At 46.5% G+C, this 21,872-nt stretch overlaps 1 protein-coding gene across 1 annotated transcript; it reads left to right on the top strand.

Moving 5' to 3' along the window:
* The first annotated feature begins 5,943 nt into the window (after positions 1-5,943).
* On the top strand, positions 5,944-20,452 carry REELD1 (reeler domain containing 1). The gene is made up of 6 exons (XM_061384064.1): positions 5,944-6,346; positions 8,980-9,202; positions 12,429-12,592; positions 16,097-16,442; positions 17,862-17,925; positions 18,754-20,452. The coding sequence occupies exons 1-6, from the start codon at positions 6,139-6,141 to the stop codon at positions 19,357-19,359; spliced, it is 1,611 nt and encodes a 536-aa protein (XP_061240048.1). The 5' UTR covers positions 5,944-6,138; the 3' UTR covers positions 19,360-20,452.
* The last annotated feature ends 1,420 nt before the right edge of the window (positions 20,453-21,872 follow it).

Here is a 21,872-nt window from a genome sequence, read left to right as displayed (position 1 = left end):
ACCCCACTTACTCTCTATCACCTCGTTGAAATCTCGCAAGAGGACTTGCCTGAAAGTCTAGTGGATAAGACTCTGAGCTCCCAATGCAGTTCCATCCCTGATCAGGGAACTAGGATCCCTCACATTGCAACTAAGTCCCCGTGACACACCTGGTGAGCCCGGAGGCCAGAACTAAAGAAGCCTGCAATGAAGAGCCTCCGTGCCGCCAGGAAGACTCGGTGCAACCCCCACAAAAGAAACCTCACAAGAACATGGCGATACGGGTACAAGAATGATGTACATGCTAAGTTGCTTCAGTTAAGTCTGACTCTTTGTGACCTATGGACTGTAGCCCACCAGGCTCCTCTCTCCAGGCAAGAATACTGGAGTGGGTTGCCATTGCCTTCTCCAGGGAATCTTCCCAACCCAGGGATTGAACCCGTGTCTCCTGCAGCTCCTGCACTGCAAGTGGATTCTTAACCGCTGGGCCACCCTGGTGTCACAAAAGTAACAGCTGTCCTCATATTTAAATGAAGCTACACAGGCAGTCGGTGCAGAGCTGTGGGGAGAAACCACTTCCATCACTGCTGGGAAGCTTTGGGGCCTTTAGCAAGTTAGACACACGAGCTCAGTTTCCCAAGATAAAATGCGGTAACAGTGGTACTCCTGGTGGCTTCAGTACTGATTTGCCAACTGTCCAGAGTGGCACAGGGAATGTGGGTGTGGCAGGCAAGGAAGATCATGCCTCCTGGTTTCCAACAACAGGATCAGCCTGGATGAAGAGCAGGATTATTTGTGGAGCCACCTGTGTGCTCTTCAGCTGTTTCCCTCCCCTTCTCTAACCGGGGTGGAGAAGGAAATGGCAACTCACTCCAGTGTTCTTGCTTGGAGAATCCCAGGGACGGGGGAGCCTGGTGGGCTTCCCTCTATGGGGTCGCACAGAATCGGACACAACTGAAGCGACTTAGCAGCAGCAGCAGCAGCTCTAACCAGGGTAGTGGTCTCTTGAGAATCACACATCATCGGCGTTTTCATTATGGGGCCGAAGCAGAAGTGTTGGCACATGACCCCTCTCTCTGTGGTGGGTAGATTATGCCAGGTGACCTGAGCGGGTGCAGGGGTGGGAGGCTATGGCGGGGAGAGGGGAGAGCCGGTTGTCCCCAAGACTAGGAAGGGAGCAGAGAGGGGTGGGGAAGAGAGTGGCCACCCTCTCTCTTTCCTAGCATCAGACACCTGTGACCCACTCATGTGGGACCTGGTGAAGCCGGGAGAACTTCAAAGGGCAAAAGCCACGCAATGTGTCGGGGGAGGTCCAGGCCCAGCCTGGCTGGAGACTTGTGACTTTCTCTGCACCAAAGCATCTGAGCCACAGCCCTCAGGTGACCTTGTGAGCTCGGAAAACCAGGATAATGAAGGCGATGGGAGACCCTCACCCTAGTTTTCTGGGCCCCCCAGCTTCTTTTCTCACTTAACGGAAGATTGAGTTAAGGAAGATTGATTCCTGGTCGGACGGAGGCTCGGAGGAGCCAGAGTCAACGAGTGTGGTTTCCCCAGCACGGGGAACATGGGAGTCCTGGCCAAGAAAGCCAGCCTCCCCTGCTGTCTGCAGAGCAGAGGGTCTGACTTAGACTTGCTGAGACCACTTGAGCAACTTGGACCCCAAACCGACATGATGGGGCTGGACCTGCAGTCTCTGAATTGATGCTTTGCCCACTGAGTCACTCATTTCATTTGGACTGGCTGGAGTGGAGATGAGGCCTCTAATGGTCCACCTGCTACTCTCTCCGGAGCCCCCGCCCCATGTTGCCCTGCACTGTCCATGCTTGGAGTCTCTCTAGGAGTCTCTCTAGGACATCCTGCATTTATTTTTTTAATTAAAATTTTTATTGAAATATAATTTATATATTGCAGTATAGTTGATTTTCTGCTGTACAACAAAGTGATTCAGTTGTATGTTCTCCAGGCAAGAATATACTGCAGTGGCTTCATATATATATTCATGGATGGGCCTCCCAGATAGCTCAGTGGTAAAGAATCTGCCTGCCAAAGCAGAGACTAAGGTTTAATCCCTGGGTGGGGAAGATCCTCTGGAGAAGGAAATGGCAACCCACTCCAGACTCTTGCCTGGAAAAATCCCATGGACAGAGGAACCTGTAGGTTCCATAGGGTCCATATAGTTCATAGGGTCGCAAGGAGTTGGATACGACTGAGCACACAGGCACGCATATACATATGTGTGTGTGTGTGTATGTTCTTTTTCATATTTTTTTTCTATTATGGTTTATTATAGGATATTGAGGGCTGCCCAGGTGGTGCTAGTGATAAAGAACCTGCCTGCCAATGCAGGAGACATGTAAACTCCAGAAAGATATTGAGTTCCCACAGAATGGAGCTCATAATTCCTTTATGGTATCCCACTTGTCATTTGCCTAATAGTTACTTACGTATATTGGGCTTCCCTGGTGGCTCCAATGTAAAGAATCTGCCTGCACTGCAGGAGACCCAAGTTTGATCCCTGGGTCATGAAGATCCCTGGAGAAGGGAATGGCTACCCACTCCAGTATTCTTGTCTGGAGAATTCCGTGTACAGAGGAGCCTGGCAGGCTAGAGTCGGACATGATTAAGTGACTAACACTTCACTACTTGTGTATGTTAGTCATGTCATTTTTTGCTTATTCTCTTTTTTTTAATGTATATACAGTAAAATGCACTTTTTGGCGCACAGTCTGTGGGTTTAAACCAGCTCCTATGGTTGTATAACTATGACCATGATCCATTCAGGTTCACATATTTCCATCCCCCAAAAGGTTCTCTGGTGCCTCCCTTTGGAGTCATTTCTCCCCACAACCCCAGCCTCTGGCAACAACTGACCCATTCCTCGTCTATAATTTTGCCTTTTTCAGGATGTTATATAAATAGAATCATACACTCTGCAGCCTTGTGAGTCGCCTCCATTTTGCTGTATCTATTGCTCTGGATTTGTGTCTGAGCCATCTTTGTTTTTGCCTGTAAATGTGTGGAGATGCAAGTTTGATCCCTGTGTTGGAAAGGTTCCCTGGAGGAGGGCATGGAAACCCACTCCAGTGTTCTTGCCTGGAGAATCCCACGGACAGAGGAGCCTGGCGGGGTACAGTCCATGGGGTCACAAAGAGTTGGACACGACTGAGTGTGCGCACACAGAGTGCCTAACACAAAGGGGGCGTTCACATACCCATGTTCATGACACTCGTAGTGAGTCCAGAGTCCTTTCAGAAGCCTGACTCTATTAACAGACTTCCAGGTGGGCTGGGTCCTCTCAGAGGCTTGGTGGTGATTTTTCAACTCAGTGTTTCCCTAACTTGCCTGGTCACAAGAATCTCCTGTCTCTTGGGTGTGTAATAAAAATACAGGTTTCCAGAACTCCCTCTTGAACAGTTCTATTCACAGGTCTGGAAAGAAACCTGGGGAATCTGTATCAGTGTTTCTCAAACTATGCTCATGTCAGAACCACCTCAGCCATAGATCGCTCAGTTCCACCCCAGAGCTGCTTTTTCAGTGGGTCTGGAGTGAGGTCCAGGAACCTACACTTCCAGCAGGCTCCCAGGTGATGCTCTGGGAACCCCACATTGAGAACCACTGATCCACGGCCCTGCGCTGTTATCAAGGGTCTTGGTTGATTCTTGTTTGCGTGAGCCGGGGTGAATCCCAGCTTCAGTGCAATTGATGGGAAGGGAGTATGCTACGCGGGATTTCTTGGTCCCAGACATTGCACTCTGATCATGGCCTCAATCCCATTTCCCCGGGACACCTTCTTCAGCCTATGTTGACTCAGAAGCAGAGATCTCTGAGGTTTGTTTGATTGGATCATTGTCCCCTAGGCAAGGGGCTCCTGTTGAGGATTCCAAAGGAAGTTGTGTGCAAAACCAGTCCCAGCTCTTTCCAGATCTTCACACAGGCTTGAGCAATGTTGACGTGGAAACTGTACCTGAGGATGCGTATGTGACCTTAGGGGAAAACCAATGCGATTAAGGCTGGATTTGGACTCCAAGGGACAGTTCCTGGTGACGCTGAGGATTAGCAGTAACAGCTGTTGTCCTGCCCATTCGAGGAGAAACTGAAGGGAGAAGAATGAACTTGTTTAAAGGATGTGTCTGTGCAGCTCTGGGAGGGGAAACTGTTCCATCAAGCCTCAAGGAAAATGTGTTCCTAGGTAAGTGGATGCTTTTCTGGTTCAGATAGACAAAGTGCTGATGGGCAAGACATTTTAAGATCAGAGGAGAAGGATGAAGTGTATGGTTTTGGCCTTGATCTGTGGGACCTGGTACTCACCCTGCCTCCTCCATAATCTGTGTTTGGTCTGCCTCTGTGGGGACGAGACCACCTTCCGCCAACAACAGTCTCCTAGGGAGTTGTCTATGTAAAGCCTTATTGTCTTTCAGAAGGGCCCCGAGTCCCCTCAGCTGAGAAGATGCTTTTACAGCTCCTTGATCATCATTTTCCAATGTATCTGGAAATCTGTAGGAATGGCCCTTGGTGGTGCAGGGATTTTGACTCTTATTTCTTATGGAGAACAAACCTAGCATAGAAAGGCATTGTCTTAAGGACTCTTAGGACAATTCTAAGAAAGTCACCTTCTATACAGACCATACTCTAGGCCCCCTGTGTCTGCTCAGTGTAAAGGATGGTGATGCTGATGGTTTAAAGAAAGGATGGTAGGAGATGACACTTGATGATTTGGTTGTTTGGGTTACCTCCTTAGTCTCCTGATTTCATAGCTAAACATTCCACTAAATGTGTACATTTTATTTTTACCTTTTAGAGCCAGCCTATTCAAGAGCAGAACTGTTGTTGCTTTGCATTGCTCCTTAGATCACAGTATTAAAAGAACTTTTATGTGCATAGAACTATAAAAACAAGCAGCTGTATTTTAAAAAATGCCTGCTAGCCCTGAATCTTTATTCAGAGAGCTTTTCATCTGTCTTACTTGCTATTCTTCACTTTAGTTTCATCTGTGAACTTCTTTGACAGTCAACTTTTAATTCTTTCTGTTGATGGGCATTCATGGTATAAACAAAAATATTTACTCTATAAATGTTATTTTTGCCCCAATATTTCATTCTACTCCTGAGCTAATTTTGTGTGTGTGTGTGTGTGTGTGTGTGTGTTTCCTCACTATATTTAGCAAGGCATAAAATGGATGGGCTTGGGTATAACTTTTTTTGCTCATCGTCTCTGTGAAAAAGGAGTGAAATATCCAAAACTTGTCAATAGGAGAAAAGACAGGCGCTATCAAAGCATTGCAAATTTAACAATCTCCCTAAATAATTGATAGTTGGCAGAAGATTTGTAGCATTTAACTCTGTAATTTGCAATTAGAGAGATAAGATGCTAAACCAAGCCACCATATGCCAGGCTGCCTGCCCATATTGGAACATCGGGAGTCTCACTTCAGCTATAATATATTACAGCTCACATTGTCCTTGGATATCAGGCAGTTTGTAAGGAGTTCACGTTAGGATTCAAACATTTTCTGGTTTTATTTCTTTGATGTAATTAGCATAGCCTCTCTTTAAAAAGAGGCATTCTTACAAAAAAATTATAAGAAGAGAGTTTAAAAAAAAGGGTTTAAAAATGAAGCACTTCCTATAGTCTGGCACATACTTTTTTTCTTTTTTCTTGCAGTTTCCTTTTTTCACATTTAAACTTTAATTTAGTTGATTTTTTTTTTAGTTAACAAGTTGCTCTAACTATATTTATTGGTCATTTCCACATTGATTTTTTAAATGCTATTTTAAAGAGATATTCTTTTTTTTAAAGAATGAAGTATAATTGATTTACAGTGTTGTGTTAGTTTCGGGTATGCAGCAGAATGATTCAGATATATGTATGTATTCTTATTCAGATTATTTTCCCTTATAGGTTATTACAAAAAGTTGAGTACAATTCCCTGTGTTATTGTAGTAGGCCCTTGTTGGTCATCTATTTTCTATATAGTAATGTGGCACATCTTTTTTTGATCTTGAGCACTTGCAGTCTGGGAAGTGGGCACCAAAGGTATCTCAGGGATAAAGGCAGTGTGGGATTCAGTGAGGTCAGGCACAGTCAGAGAGACATCACCTCCTTTTCCTAAATAGCATCTGGATTGAAGCTGCTGTTCCCCGGGACGCGGGAGAGGGCAGGATGGGGGTGCCCGCCGCCCTCACAGGCTGGGCCTGTGCCGCCCTCTGCCTTGTGCCCGGCTCCTCCGCCTTTTCCCACGGGGCTGGTGCGGTGGCCTGTGCGGACATGCGACCCAAGCACATTCCAGCCCGGACTCAGAGCCCCGGGACCCACCACATCACCGTCCTCACCGGGAGCTCCTCCTACTCAGCGGGTGCCACGGTTTCAGGTAGGTGTGGGAGAGGCTTTGAGAGACCCCCGACTCCCACCGGGAGCCCCAAGGTCCTAGTGACAAATTCCAAGTTGTGTTTGTCCAAAGCAGGAGTTTCCTGGGCTATAGTTTGGTTTAATCCTAAGAAGAAATTATGTACCCAAGAAAGCATGAAATATTTATGGTCTTTTTTTTAGTTTATTTTTTTACTGAAGTATGGTTGATTTACAATGTGATATTAATTTATGCTGTACAGTAAAGTGACTCAGTTCTATATGTATACACATTCTTTTTAATATTCTTTTCCATTATGGTTTATCTCAGGCTACTGAATACAGCTCCCTGTGCTACACGGCAGGACCTGGTCGTTTATCCATTCTGTGTGTACTAGCTTGCACCTGCTAACCCCAACTCCCAGCCCAGCCCTCCTCTACCCGCCCTCCCTTGGCAGCCACAAGTCTGATCTCTACGTCTGTGAGTCTGTTTGACAGTTTCTTTTGCACCCTCTTTTAGATTCTGCATATAAGTGATATCATATGGTATTTGTCTTTCTCTTTCTGACTTACTGCTGGAGAAGGGGTAGGCTACCCACTCTGGTATTTTTGGGCTTCCCTGTAGCTCAGGTCGGAGAAGGCAATGGCACCCCACTCCAATACTCTTGCCCGGAAAATCCCATGGATGGAGGAGCCTGGTGGGCCGCAGTCCATGGGGTCGCTAAGAGTCTGACAAGACTCAGCGACTTCACTTTCACTTTTCACTTTCATGCTTTGGAGAAGGAAATGGCAACCCACTCCAGTGTTCTTGCCTGGAGAATCCCAGGGACAGGGCAGCCTTGTGGGCTGCCGTCTATGGGGTCGCACAGAGTCAGACATGACTGAAGCGACTTAGCAGCAGCAGCAGCAGTAGCCGCAGCAGTAGCTCAGGTGGTAAAGAATCTGCCTGCAATGTGGGAGACCTAGGTTCGATCCCTGGGTTGGGAAGATCCCCTAGAGAAGGGAAAGGCTGCCCACTTCAGTATTCTGGCCTGGAGAGTTCCATGGACTGTATAGATCATGGGGTCAGAAAAAAGTGACATGACTGAGCAACTTTCACTTTCACTTATTCAGTATGATGGTCTCTAGTTGCAGCCATAAATCATGATATACTTGCATCATTAAAATCACATAATGAATCTTTTATTGATATTAATCTTTATAGTAGAAGAGGGTACAAATGGCCTTATAAAATTTTTTTGTCTTTATTGTAAGATATAAATATAGTTACCCTGAACAAACACCCCGTATCAAATATGTGTGAGAAACAGACTGTATACCTCCTTATTTAAAACTAAAGTTATTTGAGGGGTGAAAAGAGCATTTCCTGCTGTTTTAGTTCAGGTGCCTAGAAAAGCAGAGTGAGGACTTGTGTGCAGGTGGTTTATTTGGGAAATGACCCAAGAAGCACTGATGAAAAAGAGAGAACGGTGATAGGAAGAAAGAGGCACCAGTACGGGGCGTGAAAGAGTGGGTTACTGCTGTGGGAAGTACACTGGGATCCAAGCCCAGCGATGGCCCTTTGAGAAACCACATGACACACGGTTCTGAATCGTCCCTCAGGAGGATGGAGGAAGGGTAGTCAGTGACTGAGGATTGTCCCCCAGGGGTCCCCTTCCCACCATCCCCCCCACCCCCTCCCAACGCACACACACACACTTCAGAATCACTTCTGCTTACCTTGGGCCAAGCTCCCAAGGTGCCAGCTGGAAGAAAGCAGCAAAGAAAGTCACTGGTGTTGAAGATGGTAGCTCAGTGTAGCAGCACACCATCTATTTAGCCACAGGGAACTCGAGCACAGCAGAGCTGTTGGCTCCACTCTCTTTTGATGGATGCTGCCTCTTTAGATGGGAATTAGAGGTGATAAATGGAAATAAAATGGATTCGCTCTCTGTGGTTTTATCCAATCACGTTGTTCTATTGGTTAGTGTGGGGGTTAAAAAAACACATAAAATATTATCAAGGTACTCCCTCAAAGAGTTGCATGGTTTACAGTCCTAGCACTTCTGAATGAGTGTCCTAGTTTTTCTGTTGTGCTATCAATACTGGTTATACTTACATGTTTTGAAATTTCTTAATAAGATAGGTATAAAGTAGTGTCTCATTTATAGTTGTTTTAACCATTGTGATTGAACCTGTTTTATTTTCTGTCTCTGTTGGTGATTTTCAGTTTGGTCATCTCTTTTGTTAATCCACTATAACTCTCTGTATAGTTGCCTGTTGTATCTTGCAGATATCTTTCTCCATTTATCCCTTGTGTTCTGATTTCTTCTATGCTAAGAATTTTAAGAAATCATTTTTTTCCCATTATGGCTACTGAGGTTTGCTTAGAGAAACAACTCTAATATTAAAAGCAAAAACCAAAAAAAAAAAAAAACCAGTAAAAAGCCAAACCATTGTTTCTAGTTCTTTTGTGTTTCGTTTTTACATGTCTTTGTTCCAAACAGAATTTATTTGGGGTGTGAAATAGCCCTTCAACCTTTTTTTCCCCCTAATGAATTGTTTACTTTCTGGGCACTGGACTGGTTCTAAGCTTTTTGTTTTGAAAAACACTCATATGAAGTTCCCTGGTGCTGCTCCTTCCAGGATGTTGGCCTTGATGGACGTTTTCTGTTGCAGTGGCCGTGAGGAGCAGTCGTGATTTCATGGGCTTCCTACTCCAGGCCCGAAGAGTGTCTGATCATCAGATAGCTGGCACTTTTGTCTCCATTCCTCCTCATTCCAAACTGATAACTTGCTTTGAAGAGGCTGACACAGTCACCCACGCGGACAAGTCCCGGAAGAGAAACCTGTCGTTCGAGTGGCGGGCCCCTGCCCAGCCCGTGGGGAACATCAGGTTCTTGTAAGAGAGTTAAGTTCTGGGTCTTGGTAACTGAACTTCCACTATGAAGGGAGGGGACTTCACACACTTCCTTGGTTCCTGCCTCCCCCCCGACCCTGCCCTGCACCTTATAATAAGGACAGGGTCACTGGGACTGCCCTTACTAGAGAGTCTATATAGGTGATGAGTTTTTTAAAAAATTGCCCCCAACTCCATTCTGTGTGATTATTCATGGTCTAGGAGTGTGTGATGTCCCTTGTCCCCGGGCACAGATGCACCTTGGCCAGTCTCTCCAGAAAATTCTCACTAGGGGACAAAAGAGCTGTAGGTGGCAAAGTCCAGAGAGAGCCCAGAGATAGAGGCAGGCAGACAGTGGACACTTGCCGGGCCCGGGAGAACTGCTGACAGCTCTGTGCCGCAGCTTCTTGTCCATCACGTGGGTGTGATCATGACAACGCCCCCCTCATGGGCTTGTGTAAAGTCAAAGAGCCAGTGTGTGCCACGTGCGTGAACCAGTTCCTGGCAACCATCAGCTTTATACAAACAGCATCATTCCTCAATGGCATTGTCCTTACTGGCATTGTCCTTCTTTTCAAACATTCACAGGTACCAAGAAAGTGAATTTGTTTGGTTTGGTTTGGTTTTTAGGGGAGGGTTTGTGTCTCCGTGGTAAGGAATCGCTGCCAATGCAGAAGACACAGGTTCGATCCTTGGGTTGGGTAGATTCCTTGGAGGAGGAAATGGCGACCCACTCCAGTATTCTTGCCAAGAAAATCCCATGGACAGAGGAGCCTGACGGGCTGCAGTCCGTGGGGTCACAGTCCATGGTCAGACACGGCAGAGCACACACCGGCGGTGGTGGTTGTCCTCCTTAGGTTCTTTCCCCCACACCCTCATGTGCAGAAGAGGAGGACGTGCCCAAGGGTGGGGGCATCCAGACCCCAGGCTTCCCCTGCAGGCTGTCCCCTCGGCACTAGGGAATGTGAGCGATGAGGTGTGTGGCCCCCACCCATCATGGTCCCTTTTCCATCTCTTCCTGGTGCCCTAACACAGCAAGCAGGACAAGCAAGGAGGAAAACACCCATGCCCTGATGACTCTGACCGCCTGGAAAGGCCAGAACCCACCTGATTGTTGGTGTAACTGGCCCCTGCCAGGACTTTAGTTCCAGTTCAAGGTGGTATATGAAACCCTTGGGTCTGTACAATTACTTGTATTTCTCAAAGCTCTTCCATTTCTAGTTTTTAAATTTTCTTTTTTTGCTTTTCATGTATTACTTTATTTTTTTAATTAATTTTTATTTTTTTGGGTGAGTCACTTTTATTTTTATTTTTTTAATTAATTTTTATTGGAGTATAGTTGCTTTACAATGTTGTGTTATTTTCTGCTCTATAGGAAACTGAATCAGCTATATGTATCAGTCAGTTCAGTTCGGTTCAGTCGCTCAGTCATGTCCGACTCTTTGCGACCCCATGAATCACAGCACGCCAGGCCTCCCTGTCCATCACCAACTCCCAGAGTTCACTCAGACTCATGTCCATCGAGTCGGTGATGCTATCCAGCCATCACATCCTCTGTCGTCCCCTTCTCCTCCTGCCCCCAATCCCTTCCAGCATCAGAGTCTTTTCCAATAAGTCAACTCTTTGCATGAGGTGGCCAAAGTACTGGAGTTTTACATATATACATATGTATATTTTGGACTTTTGGCTCTTTTGCAGATTTTCTTCCCATTTAGGTGACCACAGAGCATGGAGTAGAGTTCCCTGTGCTGTACAGTAGGTTCTCATTAGTTCTCTATTTTATACACAGTACCAATAGTGTATACATGTCAATCCCAATCTTCCTCTGTTTTTAGACTTACCATAGTAGCTTCTCTGTGCAGCAGTGGAAGTAGATCAGAAGCCATGATCTCCACTGACAGGAAAAGGAGCTGCATCACTTATCAGACGCATCTCTGGGTCCCCACATGCCGTCACCCCAGGATCCTTCCCCACCGTAACATCGACATGTTGATGACCCTTTTACCTGCCCACTCTCTGGGTGACTTCAGCTAAATTCATCACATTTTCATGATTGTCTTCTGAATACTTACAGTGAGAAAAATGGTACTTGCCCCAAATCCCTGCTTTGGTGAAATTTGGGGAAGGATGAATAAGATCAAGTTGGTACAGATGGTTTTTACTGAAGAGAGGCATTATGTATTCAAAATATTGTTTAGACTATGAATGATTTATCTCTCATTTTCAATAGCATTTACAACCCCAATAGGATTATACCATTGTACAACAGAATTTTATAAAATTTTCAGTGAACAGTGTAATTCAATTCACGACACACCAGTAATGGTGAATGAGCACAGCTGAAGATGAAACCTTTGGAGTGGACAGTTCTCAGTCAGTTCAGTTCAGTCACTCAGTCATGTCCTACCTCTTTGTGACCCCATGGACTGCACCACGCCAGGCTTCCCTGTCTATCACCAACTCCCAGAATTTGCTCAAACTCATGGCCGTTGAGTCAGTGATGCCATCCAACCATCTCATCATCCTCTGATGTCCCCTTCTCCTCCTGCCTTCGATCTTTCCCAGCATCAGTGTCTTTTCCAATGAGTCAGTTCTTTGCATCAGGTGGCCACAGTATTGGAGTTTCAGCTTCAGCATCATTCCTTCCAATGAATATTCAGGACTGATTTCCTTTAGGATGGACTGGTTGGATCTCCTTGCAGTCCAAGGGACTCTCAAGAGTCTTCTCCAACACCACAGTTCACAAGCATCAATTCTTCAGTGCTCAGCTTTCTTTATAGTGCAACTCTCACATCCATACATGACTACTGGAAAAACCACAGCTTTGACTAGATGGACCTTTGTGGGCAAAATAATGTCTCAGCTTTTTAATATGCTGTCTAGGTTTGTTATAGGTTTTCTTCCAGGGAGCAAGCATCTTTTAATTTCAGTTCTAGACCGAAATTCTAGAAGTTCTAGAAGGGCAGTTCTAGAAGATACTTTTTAGTCAAAATGATTCTTAATGATTATATTTATTCAGGAGAGTAATTGATTTGTACCTGTTGTCTCCTATTTTAATTATTTGCTGCTGTTGAGCTTTTGTTTCTAAAAAGAATGAAGTCGCCCAAGGGAGTAACACGACCACGTACTTCTTTAACTTTTCGTTCGTTCTCTCCTTTTTATTAGGATGGCCCGAGGTATGACTTAAGGAAGACCAAATCCTCCCATCACTCTGCTTTTTTTTCTACAGTTTGTCTGTAGTCCAGTCATATTTCGTTTACTGGGTGAAGATCGAATCATCTGTCGTGTCTCAACAGACACACAGCAGAGCCCATTCTGACAGCCATGTGGAGCCTGGCTCGCCAATGCCAGCCTCTGGGCAGAGGCTGGAGAACATGGAAGGAGCCATCCCAGGTACCACTTCCCGCCGCACTCACCAGCCTGGTTGGCAGTGTTATTTTCACTGTGCCTTACTTTCACTTAAAAGTGACTCCTGCCAGTTTCCAGTTCCGGGGGCACAAGCTATAGACCGCTGTCTTGGGAGTGTCAACAGTTCCTGGGGACGTGATCGCACAGCTGTGGGTGGGGGCTGAGGGGATTGCTTGCAAGTTCAGAATTCACGGCAATGAACACACTCTGTCCCGCTCAACCTCACAGATGAAGCTGGGCCCTGGAGCGCTGCACTTGAGCTGCAAAATCAAAAAATAGCCACACGCCTCCTCCCACCACCCCCCTCCACCTAATCAATTTCCACAGTATTTTACCCATTTCTCCTGGACCCCTGAGACTAAATGGGGAGCACCAGAAATAATCCTTTCTTTTTCTTTTTAAAATAAAAGCTCATCCAATTTTGATTGTTACTTTCTGAGGTAGGTAGATGGCTCTTTGCAGCTTGGGTTGGAGAACAGAATCAGGCTGTTGTAATGGCAATGGATTTTTTTCCAGGCTCACCACGTGAATTTAGATTCGATTGGTCCATGAACTTCTGAAAAAACAAATAAAAATAGACAATGAAAAAAAAAACACCTAAGCAGCTAGAGAATGTCTGACCTATCTGAAGATTCGTGGTGAAGTGGAACTTATTTTCATTATTTATTTCTAGTTAAGTGCTCTGAACAGGTGCCTTCATAAAGGCATCCAATCACTTGTACAGAGAACCAGCCTTTAAACCATTTGATCCCATCTTCCTGTATTCTTTCTGTTATTCCAGGCTAACATGATAAGGCCAGCACATGATTTGAATCCCTGACTTTGCTAGTCCAGCAGATCCAGGATCAGAGCCAACCCAGGGCCACCCTCTGCCTATGACCAAAACCTTTGTCTTCTCCCCACTGCCCGGCACAGCTCCTCCAACCTCTCCGCCTAGATGCTCCTAAAAGCAGAGAAAAGCTCTCAGGATCTGAGAGGGTGGCCTTAAGAAGACCTGCAAACCAACATGGGTTTGAAGTCTCCTGTATCACGTTATCAATCATGCAAATGTTGCATTTGGATCCCAAGCATGGGTGGGGATCCCTGGTGGCTCAGATGGTCAAGAATCTGCCTGCAGTGCAGGAGACCTGGGTTCAATCCCTGGCGCAGGATGACCCCCTGGAGAAGGGAATGGCTACCCACTCCAGTATCCTTACATGGAGAATTCCATGGACAGAGGAGCTTGACGGGTTACAGTCCTTGGGGTCGCAGAGAGTCAGACATGACCGAGTGTTTGAAGATGAACAGGAGTGAAAGTGAGGCTTCAGGAAGACGGGTCCTGTTGATTCTGCAAAGTCTCTCTGATGGGCGACCCTGCTGGGCACCTTGTCCCCGGGGCTGGCAGACTCCAGTCTGAGCAGCTGCAGGGTCAACACTTGATCAAGTTGCTCATACTCCTTCCTCTGCTCCTGCCTGTCATCCAACCCATTCCTCTACACAAATCCCAGTGCTTCCCAGAGGAAAAACATGTGTGTGTACACGCACATGCATTGGGAGAGGTGTCATTTAACAAATTGGAGTGAATTGCTTTAACTGTAAGAGGACTTCAGTAGGTAAATGGGAATGATGAGTTTTCCCATGGGAAAATAGCATAGTGTATTTCTCAAACTTATTTTCCAACAGAGCTCTGGGACTCTTTAGGGTCCTATCTGACCCCACTGGGCATGACATACTTTTATGTCTCCATGTTTGCCTCCTGACATTTCCTTAGATGGAACTGCTCCTCCTGATGAACTGTTTACCTTCCAAGCGGCAGTTCCGATGTCTCCTTTGATCCTTTGTGAACCTCTGCCCCTTGCTTCTTGGTAGGCAAATGTAATTGCTTTCTTTAGCTCTGGTATTAAAGCTCTGACCACACTGTGATTTATAAGGTTGGGCAGGCAGGAGTCTGTCCTCCTAGGTTTTGAGTTCAGAAGCAACCGTTCACAACCTGCATCATCACTTCTGCATCCCCAGCACCCGAACAAGGCCCAGCACGCAGTGGGTCTGCAGGAAGCATCTGAATGCATTCAGAGTTCAGGCAGGAGTTAAAAGGGTCATGATTTTTGCTAAATTCTGTGTGTCTGTGTACGCTTTCTTTATTTTTCACTTCAGTCTCCCTATTTTTGAGTAATAAAGGCGTAAGAACAAAGTGTCACAGTTTTTTGTTATCGTTGGTCAATGCAACCCAGTTAGAGCCCTGGCCACAGAAACTTCTGCCAGCACTCTCTTTGTGAACAGCGTGGTCGCCCTGCTGACCACCGTGGTGAGCACTTAGCGCACTTTGCATCTGAACCAGGCCCTGTGCTCCACGCACCTACATCAGTGATTGCACGGTCCTGCTCTCAGCAGTTCTACGCCCCACAGACTATTATTGGTCTCATTTTGCAAAGAAGAAACTGACACTCTGGAGGCCTCCGCCTGTACAGGGTATTCAGGAATTGGCAGAGTAAAGAGCTGAAGCCAGATGATGACTCCAAACCTGTGGCTGGCTGTTTGCTGCCCTGTTTCCGATGCTCTGGGCCGTCATGTCCGCTCATCACAGATGGGAGAGGAGACAGGGGAGGGCAGTGATCCCGCCTCTGTCCATAGCAGGGATCAGAGTCCCTGTCATCACGGGGGAAACTTTTAGCATTAATCCCATGGCAAGAAAGACCTAGAGCTTCAAAAAGAAATCTGGTTTTTGTAGGATCCCACCCTTTTTCTTAGCAAGAAGCAGTTTGGGGCAGAAGTAAGAAAACAGAGTGGTCACAGTGGTTTCTATTTTCTCTGGTTGGTGACTGTTAAGAATGCACAAGCCCAGGGACTTCCCTGATGGTCTAGGGGGCTAAGACTCCAGGCTCCCAGTCCTGGGGGTCTGGGTTTGACCCCTCGTCGGGGAACTAGATCCCACATACCACAACTAAGTGTTTGAATGCTGCAACTAAGACCTGAAGCAGTTAAATAAATAAATCTTTTTTTTTTTTTTTTTTAAAAAGGATGCACAAGCCCAGAAGGGCTAGGAGCTTACTCTTTAAGAAAAAAAAACAAACAAGAAAAGCTGGGTGCTTAGTCAGGGATTTCTATTGCTGCTTAGTCAGGGGTTTCTATTACTGAGCAGATGATCATTTTGTGAGTGCTAAGTCGCTTCAGTTGTGTCCAACTCTTTGTTACCCTGGACTGTAGCCCGCCAGGCTCCTCTGTCCATGGGATTCTCCAGGCAAGAACACTGGAGTGGATCGCCATGTCTTTCTCCAGGAGACCTTCTTGACCCGGGGATCGAAGCCCCATCTCTTACGTCTCCTGCATTGGCAGGCAGGTTCTTTACCACTAAGGCCATCTGGGATGCTCCAGACAATCTTTAATTGGTGCTTCTGAGTGGTTCACACTTGACGGTCTGTCCTCAGGCACCTCAAAGACTCGGGCATTCAGCCCATGGTCCTAGCTGTGTGCTAATCAACACAAGGATGATTTCTCCCTCTTTCTTTGCAGTGTCTCTGGGCCTCCACTTGGCTCCCAGTCTCCCCATCACCCTTCTTCAGCAGCGCACAGATGTCTCTGCTACAGCCGTAACTGGAGCTGGAGAAGAGGACAGTTTAGATCCTGTTCCCATCAGTGTTGGGGTGACAGAGTTCCTCGGGGCTGCAGAGACTCCATTCCAAGCATCTTCACACACAGCTGCTGTAGTCAGTGATGGCCATCACCCCAGCAAGGACAGCAGTCCAACTCTGGAACCATCCCTGGAACCATCCCTGGGTGTCCGGGGTCTGGAGAGGCTTGTGGCCCTCAGGGGCTTCTCCGCAGAGAGCTTCGCTTCCGGCTTCAGCACCTGCCACAGGTGATTGATCAGGGGATAGGCCATTCGGGACAGGTGGTGGGGTGAAGCCAAACACAAGGGTGCCAAGGAAATGTAACCTTCCTGCTATCAGACAGAAAAAGATCTCAACGGTATTTACTCTTAAGTGCATGAGAAGCACTCATTGCAGAAGGGCTGGGTAGGTAGATTATCTTGGGAAACTGCTGTTTCGGCTGAGGTCTCTGAGATGCTGCTATAAATAAAATATAAATGTAGGTTACATATTTAGATATGTAAAATTATAAGTATATAATATATAAGGTATATAAATCAATACAAGGATTCAGTGGGTCTTTGCTGCCATCCTCACTCGCCTCCCTCTCCATTCCCTCTGCAGCCCCGGACTGCAAACTCCAGTATTTCCAAGAAATATAATGTTATCAGTATACACAACAGTGATAGGAAGCATAGCCTTTTGATTATCATACTAAGGGAATTAAGTCAGACAGAGGAAGACAAATATCATATGATATTGCTTATATGTGGAATCTAAAAAAACTGATATAAACAAACTTATTTACAAAACAGAAACAAATTCACAGACTTAGAAAATGAATTTATGGTTACCAGGGGTGAGGGGTGAGGAGAGGGACAGATTGGGATTTGGGGATTGACATGTACACACTGCTGTATTTAAAATAGATAACCAACAAGGACCTGTTGTATAGCACAGGGAATTCTACTCAATATTTTGTAATAATCTAAATGGGGAAAGAATTTGAAAAGGAATAGATAGGTGTATAACTGAATCACTTTGTTGCATACCTGAAGCTAACACAACATTGTTGATAGACTCTGTGTGCTGTGCTGTGGTTAATTGCTCAGTCATGTCTAACTCTTTGGGACCCCATGGACTGTAGCTTGCCAGGCTCCTGGGGATTCTCCAGGCAAGAATACTGGAGTGGATTGCCATGCCCTCTTCTGGGGGATCTTCCCAACCCAGAGATAGAACCCAGGTGTCCCACATTGCAGGTGGATTCTTTACGGTCTGAGTCAACAGGAATACTGGACCGAGTAGCCTATCCCTTCTCCAGGGGATCTTCCCGACCCAGGAATTGAACCGGAGTCTCCTGTATTGCAGGCGGATTCTTTACCAGCTGAGCTACCAGGGAAGCCTGTTAATGGACTCTACTCCAATACAAAATAAAAGTTGAAATAAACAAGTAAAGAAATTTCTAAAGGAAAAAACAAACAATAAAACATGGAGGCAAAGTAGGTAGGCAGGGAGGGAGATAAAATAAGATTAGTCATGAAGTGATAATTTTTGAACCTGGGTGGTACATATCTGGGGGTTCATTATATTATTCTACATTTTTATTCTGAAGATTTTTATAATAAAAGGTAAGGAAAAAACCCAAATACTCAGTGACTCCTTCTCGGCTTTTTTTCTCTTCCTTTTAGGACTCAGAATGATCCAAGCTTTGATTCACTGGAAACTTGTCTGCCCTCGGATAGGGATGAACAGGTAACAGCCAGGCTGTACACAGGCAGTGGGTATGATATTTTTGATCCCAGAGTGGGAAGTTCCACACTAGGTGATCATAGCTATTAGACTAGTAACCAAAATCGGTGAGAAGGAGGCCAGGGTGTGATGTATACACAGCATTTTTTTCTCAATCAATACCAGCCTTTCCATTATCCACAGTGTCTCTGAAGTTATTGGCAATTACAGAAACTGGTGGTTTTCCCAATTACAGATCACTGGTGGTGATATGTTTTCCCACTTAGCTTTGGTTAATAATTCCTCTCTCCTCTTCCCCCACCATCTCCTTTATAACATTGGCCTCAAAATACCATGTATGGTCCCAGAGGTTAGATCAATGGGCAGTATAAAATATACATGGTCAATGATTTACTGTTTCTTTGAAGTCTTAAAAGGAACACAAAATAAAACATGGTATAATATCCTTACTCAAATTTATAGGAGCCTATAGCAAGCTTCAGTGGTTCTTTTTGCGGGGGTCTTAGCATCAAAAGACACACTCAGAGCTTTCAGCCGTTGGAGATGACGGTCACCCATATCGTCCTGGACCCTCTAATAGGACCTTGTGTTTATGGGACCTCCATGCTGTCTTGGGGGGGTTTCCATTAGTCTCCTTGTCCCCATCAATAACAAGTGCATATTTATCTGCTTGGATGTTTTCCTCTGAGCTCTTTTAAGGGCAGGCATGAGGCTGGGTTTTCAGCTGCTGCCTGGGGTTCTTTAAGGAAGTTGGGGTAGTTGCAAAGTTCAACAGCTGCTTGGAGGGAAGACTAGCTTCTTTGATTTTTCTTTTTCCCTTTGCTTTTCTAGGACAAGATGAAGGCCTCTAATAGGACAGTGATGAGGCCTCCTTCGTACACTGTCCATCTCCCCCATCCTCACCTCTGGTCCTCCAGGGCACTCACTGGACATGGGGCCGGGGCAGCCCAGCCAACTCCTGCCCTCCACACCTCTGCCACCTCCAGGCCCACCACTGCTGATGGCCAGTTAGAGGCATCAAGACCCTCTGCCAGCTTCCTGCCTCGGTCAAAGCACAAGGAGCGCAGAGTGGAGGAGGGCAATGGAGCGGCTGGGGTGGGGGACCCCAGGAAGACCAACCTAAGACCTGAGCTCGGGCAGGATGGAGCCAGGGCCCCGTGGGGGATCCAGCTCAGGACTCCGCAGCTGGGTATCCTGCTCTGCCTCTTGGCCGTGCTGGGCATGGCCGTGGTTGTTGGCCTTCGTTACCTGCACACCCAGTCTTGCCGCAGGCAGATGGAGGTGTCCTTTTGTGAGCCTGCCGGGGATGCGGTTGCCACGGTTGACGGTGGTGAGATCGTGCACGTCCGGAGAATTGGAGACAACAGTTTTGTTTTGGTCGAAGGGGAATGCAACTGGGTTGCTCCCTCTGTGAGCAGCAAGAAAACAGTCCTCTGAGAAAATCGTGGTCCCAGGCCTCTCTGGGTTCCCCCTGCATCCTGTAGAGAGTCTCAGCCAGAACAGACCTACTGAGAATAGTTGATGCAAACAGCGATTCACTGTGCACCCACCCCCCACCCCTGTCAGGGAGCAGTTAGTAGAGGAAGCAGCACAAGGACCGTTTTATCATCAGAGGGAATTCTTCCCCAGCTTTGTTGTCTTAACATCTGTAATTTAGCTGCCTTTTTTTCTTCTCGCAATTAGACGTTCTGTTTGAAGACTTAAACCCAACACAATGAATATTGTATAACCTGCTCATTAACTAGACTCCCGTGGCCGCCGAGCTTCCTCTGTTGCCTTAAGGAACCTGCAGAAATAGAACTTCTGTCCCTCCTCAGCGTTATCAGCCTCATCACCTCTAACTCTTTGAAAAAAATAGCAACGGCAGAGTTGTGTCTCTTTCAGCCCTCCCTTTGCCTCGCCAAGCCACCCCCCAGAGAAGTCTTGTTTTTCCAAACCAGAGTTCAAAGTTGGCTCTGATGTGGTCAACTGGGTGAGTGCAAAGGTATTTTGCCTTCCAGGAAACTCAGACATGTGGCAAATCTGCCATGGAAATTGGTCAAAGGCAAGGAAGATTTTAGAGAGTTTGATTGGCACATCTGTGGAGAAATATACATGCAGCACGAGGCCTTAAACCCGATAGAGGGGTAAGCAAACCTCCTTTTCAGGTGTAAATGGATCTGAGATCTCCCATCCATTTACACTTGATGAGAGACTAAGTAGCCCACCAACTAGCAGACTTCTTGCCTTTGCCAAAGGTCAGGCTGAAAAATAAATGATAATACCAGCACAGTTTTAAGAGCCTTTATCTGTCTAAGAAAGCATGATGGATGGAGACCATTGTGACTTTATGAAGATCACTTTGATTTAGCAAGAGCTCCATAGATACCAAATGGGTTCGAATAAAACTCTTGAATATGGTCACCTAATATAACACATGAGAATTAGCTGCCTTTTCAGAGGTAAACCTACTACAGAGTCAAGGTCCATTTTAATGTGGAAACAAAAGCACTATAAATTTGGAAATGATATTTCCTGATTGAGTAGCTAAATTGTGTAGGTTGTGCCAAGAACTGTACATATATCCTCACACTGAGCTTCTAAAAGAACTTCATGAGGAAGAAGTTCAGTAATTTGCCAAAGAGAAAGAGACATTCGTGACATTGCAACTCAATAACAACAACAAAAAAATCAGGTGTGTAGGAAAGGGCTACTTCTGTTTCCAGCCTGTTAGCTTGCTGGGCATCAGCTCCAAGACTCCGTCCTCCCAGATTCTAGCGTAGACACATCTGTCGCTTGGCTTCAGGCAAGTACCTCAACGGGCACACAGAGACCTCGGAGCGTGTGCGTGTGCTAAGTCGCTCCATCCTGTCTGACTCTTTGCGACCCCATGGACTGTAGCTGGCCAGGCTCCTGTGTCCATGGGATTCTCCAGGCCAGAACAGTAGGGTGGGTAGCCATTCCCTTCTCCAGAAGATCTTCGCAACCCAGAAACTGAACCCTTGTCTCCTGCACTGCAGGCAGATTCTTTACTGTCAGAGCCACCAGGGAAGAGACCTAGATGATTGTGTTCATAAATGGAGGTATTCTAGAAATGCTGTGGAGAGAGACACCTGTACTGCACTCCTATGGGGACCACAGAAATCCATCCCACATACCCCACCCTCCCCAGAGATGCCCTCTCCCCAAGATTCAGACGAGACATCTCACTAGTGGGGATCTCCCATCTCACTAGTGGGGAACTCCCATCTGGCCACGTCACATCAGACCTGGGTGCATCACATATACACTCCCTTCCAGATCTTTCCTGTCCAAGAGGATATCATCCTGTGGGAAAAGGCTGTTTTGCTTATCCCTTACTATGAAATGAACTACCCCTTAACTCAGTGCTTTGAAACTGCCTACTGCTGATGGTCTCATGTGGTGCTGGGGTTGCCTGGGCTCAGTTGGGCAGTTCTTCTGCTCGGCGTGTGGTCCAATGGGCTGGAATATCCCAGGTGACTCACGCAGGGCGCTGGCAGTTCGTGCTGGCTGCCAGCTGGGCACTCACTGGGTCCGTTGATGAGTATGAGAAACAGTTTGCATCTCTGTTTTGTGGCTTCCTACTACCTGGTGGCTGGGTTCCCAGAGGGCACGTCCCAGGCTGACAAAATCAGAAGCTGGGCTCTTAGAAGGCCTGGCCTGGGAAGTAACATGGTTGCACTCCTGTCGTGTTCTGGTGGTCACACAGCAGGTCACAGCGATTCACAGACCTCATTCTTCCAAGGGAAGGGCAACAGATTTCCACTTTTCAAAGAAAGAAGTGAAAAAAGGAGTTGAAGGTGTGTTTAACTCACTGCATCGCCGATTAGACTGCTGACCTGCCACAGGGCTGGCATAGGAGGACAGTCTGCTCATCTCCAGGATATGCCGTGGGTCACCCTCCCGTCAAAGCCTCAAAGGGGCTAAGGGAAGTCTCCAGGTTTTAGGAT

The sequence above is a fragment of the Bos javanicus genome, chromosome 17 (assembly GCF_032452875.1).
Source record: "Bos javanicus breed banteng chromosome 17, ARS-OSU_banteng_1.0, whole genome shotgun sequence".
NCBI classification, from domain to species: domain Eukaryota; kingdom Metazoa; phylum Chordata; class Mammalia; order Artiodactyla; family Bovidae; genus Bos; species Bos javanicus.
Note: the sequence above shows the minus strand (reverse complement) of the source record. Positions and strands in the feature narration are given on the sequence as shown.